Source organism: Corapipo altera, unplaced genomic scaffold, assembly GCF_003945725.1.
Source record: "Corapipo altera isolate COAL_440 unplaced genomic scaffold, ASM394572v1 1, whole genome shotgun sequence".
NCBI classification, from domain to species: Eukaryota; Metazoa; Chordata; class Aves; order Passeriformes; family Pipridae; genus Corapipo; species Corapipo altera.
The window spans coordinates 20866867-20870298 of record NW_020884873.1 but is presented as its reverse complement, the minus strand read 5'-3'; the positions used below and the strand labels follow the sequence as shown (position 1 = coordinate 20870298).

At 54.6% G+C, this 3432-nt stretch overlaps 1 protein-coding gene across 2 annotated transcripts in view; it reads left to right on the top strand.

Moving 5' to 3' along the window:
- Positions 1–1090: 1090 nt before the first annotated feature.
- SLC25A3 (solute carrier family 25 member 3) overlaps positions 1091–3432 on the top strand; it is a 12457-nt gene continuing 10115 nt past the window's right edge. For both annotated transcript variants that reach the window (XM_027667067.1, XM_027667076.1), the window contains exons 1-2: positions 1091–1193; positions 1348–1504. In XM_027667067.1, coding sequence (XP_027522868.1) covers positions 1354–1504 — 151 coding nt within the window. In that variant the 5' untranslated portion in view covers positions 1091–1193; positions 1348–1353. The remainder of the gene's footprint in view (positions 1194–1347; positions 1505–3432) is intronic.

Here is a 3432-nt window from a genome sequence, read left to right as displayed (position 1 = left end):
GCATGTCTCTTGCTTAGCTGGCTTCTGCACTTATGTTGTCATGGAGCACCATAATGAAAGGTATGTGATCAAGATGGTGAAAAAATGGAGTTCTTGCCTCTTTGCTAACTGGAGAGCTGAACTGTACTGTGCCAATTTTATACTATGTAGATCACTAAAATGAGTGAAATCACCCTGTGTTAGAAAAGGCATAGTTTAAGATAGGTAAGGCCAATCATGGGTCCTGTGTTCAGTAGCATTCTGCTTTTCACGAACCAGTAACAAGTAATTCTGTAAGCAGCTGCAGCTGTCACAGCATAGGCCATGTCAACATGCCCTGCAAGCTTACGCTCCAAAGGTGGAATTTGGCCATGGAGCATGCAGAGTGTGGTGGCAGATCTGACTGTGCTTGGTCTTACAGCAAGCTGTGGCCAGAGCCTCCCTTTGCTAAGGGAGTTACATCCTATGGCTTTAGCAGGCTGTGGTTAGAAAGTATTACTAGGTGCAATTTGCAGAACTGGAATCTGGGGCAATACTGAAGACTTCTTTAATGTTAAGAAACAGATGTGATGCTAGGGGTTATGGTGATAGTACTGGGCTTGGTGATGTTAAAGGTCTCTTCCAGCCTTGTGATTCTATGGTTCAGTGCAAAGTGCTGCAGAGCACGGGTCAAGGCCAGCCTGCTGGTGCCAGCAGCAGGCTGCCGCTGCACGGGGAGAGCTGGCGTTCGGAACGTCTCCGTTTTGACATTGCCTGGGGCAGGGCTGCGGGAAGCACGTGGGGTAGTTGGCAAGTTCCCAGAGCCGGGCGGCGATGGGAAGGACCAGAAGTTGAGGCGCAGGGTTTAGCGCTGGAGGGTGCGCTCAAACACCCATAACTACCGAGGAGAAGCGTGTCCCTGCCGACGGGGCCTCGGCCATCAGTCCCCGCGTTACTCGGGGCGCTGCCGCAGCCCCGGCCCGCACATACTGACACTGACCCTGGCCCCGCTCCCGGTCTCTGGCCGGGCGCGGCCCCGCCGCCGCGTGGAGCACGAGGCGCAGGCGCGGGGCGGGAAGGCGTCGGCCGCGGCTGCGCGTGCGCGGCCGTTATAGGCGCCTCCGCCAATCGCGGCGCGGGACGTTGCCTGGCGGCCCCGCCCCCGGCCCACGAAGGACAAGGTGACGGCGCGGGGCCCTCCTTCAGCCTCTGCCGCAGCGGCTCCATCTTGCGAGGTGAGTCGGGGCGGCGCGGCGGGCCCTCCCGCTCGGCACCGCGCTCGCCCCGGGCTGGCGGGGCCGCCTCGCGGGTGCGGGGCTGGGGCCCGGCAGTTGCGCCGTGGCGGGGTTTCCCGGTCCCACACCATTCTGCTCTTGTCGCCCTCCTCAGGTCGCCATGTTCTCGTCCATCGCGCCGCTCGCGCGGCACAACCCATTCTACGCGCCGCACTTCCAGCTGGTCCAGGACGGCGTGAGGAAGCGCCCAGCGGAGCCCGCGGAGGCGCCTGTCGCGCGCCGGGGCTTGGCGGCCGCATCGGCCGCCGAAGGTGAGAGCGGGACGGAGGGGCCGCGGCGGGGGTGAGGCCCGGGGCGACGGTGTCCGCGCTGCCCCCGCCGGCCCGCGCCTGTGTCCGCCGGGGCGGCGCAGGGAGGGTGAGCGGCCGGGAGGGGCCGGCGCTGGGCCTGTGCGTCCTCTTGGAGGACGAGGAAGGGCACAGGCGGGGGAGGCGCTGGCAGGCGCTTCCACCCTCCCTGCGGGGTGTGCCGAGGGGCGAGAAGATTCGGAGTTACGGGGAAAGGACGGGGGGGGAAGGTTCTTGCGCAGAGTAATCACAGAGACCCCCGCGGAGTCTGTCTTTGGGAGCAGAGCGCTTTTTCTGTCCCTGTAGGGCCTGCAGCTTCGGTCACTGAGGTTATAAGCCTGTACTTTTTCATCCCTGGGGAAGAGCAGAGTATGAATTTGTGGATTCAAGAGACCACGTCTCCCATCCTCTTTTCCTTTTCCTCTTATTTTTTCCCCTGTTTATTCACATCTGAACATTCAGACGTGCCTGCAGATGTTTTTGGGCTTTTTTTTCCTCCTTTTTTTTTGTCCTTAGCATTTGTAGAGTATACACCAGATAACTGCTGTTTAAGATGCATATTAGAGTCAAGTGCTTCCCATATGTTTCCCGATCACTTTTGTGACTTCTAAAGGTCATACCGTGATAATACTTCTAGTATCACAAACTGGGTAAGGTTGAACGAGCCCACAGTGGGTCATCTGGTCCAAGCTCCCTGATGAGGTGGGGTCATCCTAGAGCACATGGCACAGGATTGCATCCAGATGGTTCTTAAATATCTCTTGTGAGGTAGACTTCCACAATGTCTCTGGACAGTTTGTTCCAGTGTGTGGTCTGCACAGTAAAGAAGTTCTTCCTCGTATTCAGGTGGAACTTCCTGTGCATCGGTTTCTGCCCACTGCCTCTTGTCCTGTCACTTGGCACCACAGAGAAGAGCCTGGCCTCATCCTCTTGACACCTTCCCTTCAGATAGTTACAGACATTGATAAGATCCCCTCTCAGTCATCTTGATGCTGAACAGGCCCAACTCCCTCAGCCTTTCCTTACAAGAGAGATGCTCCAATCCCTTAATCATCTTTATTGCCCTCTGCTGGACCCACTCCAGGAGCTCCAAGTCTCTGTAGTCCAGAGGAGCTGAGAACTGGACACAGCACTTCTGATGCACCTCACTAGGACTGAGTAGAGGTACAGGATTGTCTCCCTTGACCTACTGGGAGTGCTCTTCCTGATGCAGCCCAGGATACCATTGGCATTTTTTGGCCCCAAGGGCACAGTTTTGGTCATGGACAGCTTGTTGTCCACCTGGACCTCCAGATCCTTCTCTGCAGAGCTGCCTTCCAGCTGGTCAACCCCCAGCCTGTACTGGTGCCTGGGGTTATTCCTTCCCAGGTGCAGGACCTTGCATTTGCCTTTGTTGAACTTCAGACAGTTCTCTGCCCATCTCTCCAGCCTGTCGAGGTGCTTCTGAAGGGCTGCACAATAGTGGAGGTAGATATTAAAATTCTTTTAAGCTGTTAAAAGCTTTAAAACATTTTTTCATGAAAGAACTAAGTGGTTTCAACAAACCACCTTTTCAAGTACCATGATTATTGAAGTGTTTTAGAGCACTTAGGTGAACATTCACATAATGTGTGAGAGATAACTCAATGTTGGATGTTACTTAATAAATTTTCAAGAAATTACTTCTGGCTTTTAGTGTAGTAATCCTTTTGCCAGCTAACTAAAGCCCTAAATCACTCGTTGGTATGCTAAATATATTCAGTAGGTGCACTTATTTCTTAAAAGCATTATGCTTAATCTTCATCCTGTTTGTAGGCAGTTGTGGTCAAAGGTGGCCAGTAGTTTTTAATCTTTGTAGTCTTTTCTGCTGGGTTCATTATTTTGCATACCAGTTGCTTCTCTGGCCTTTGTGT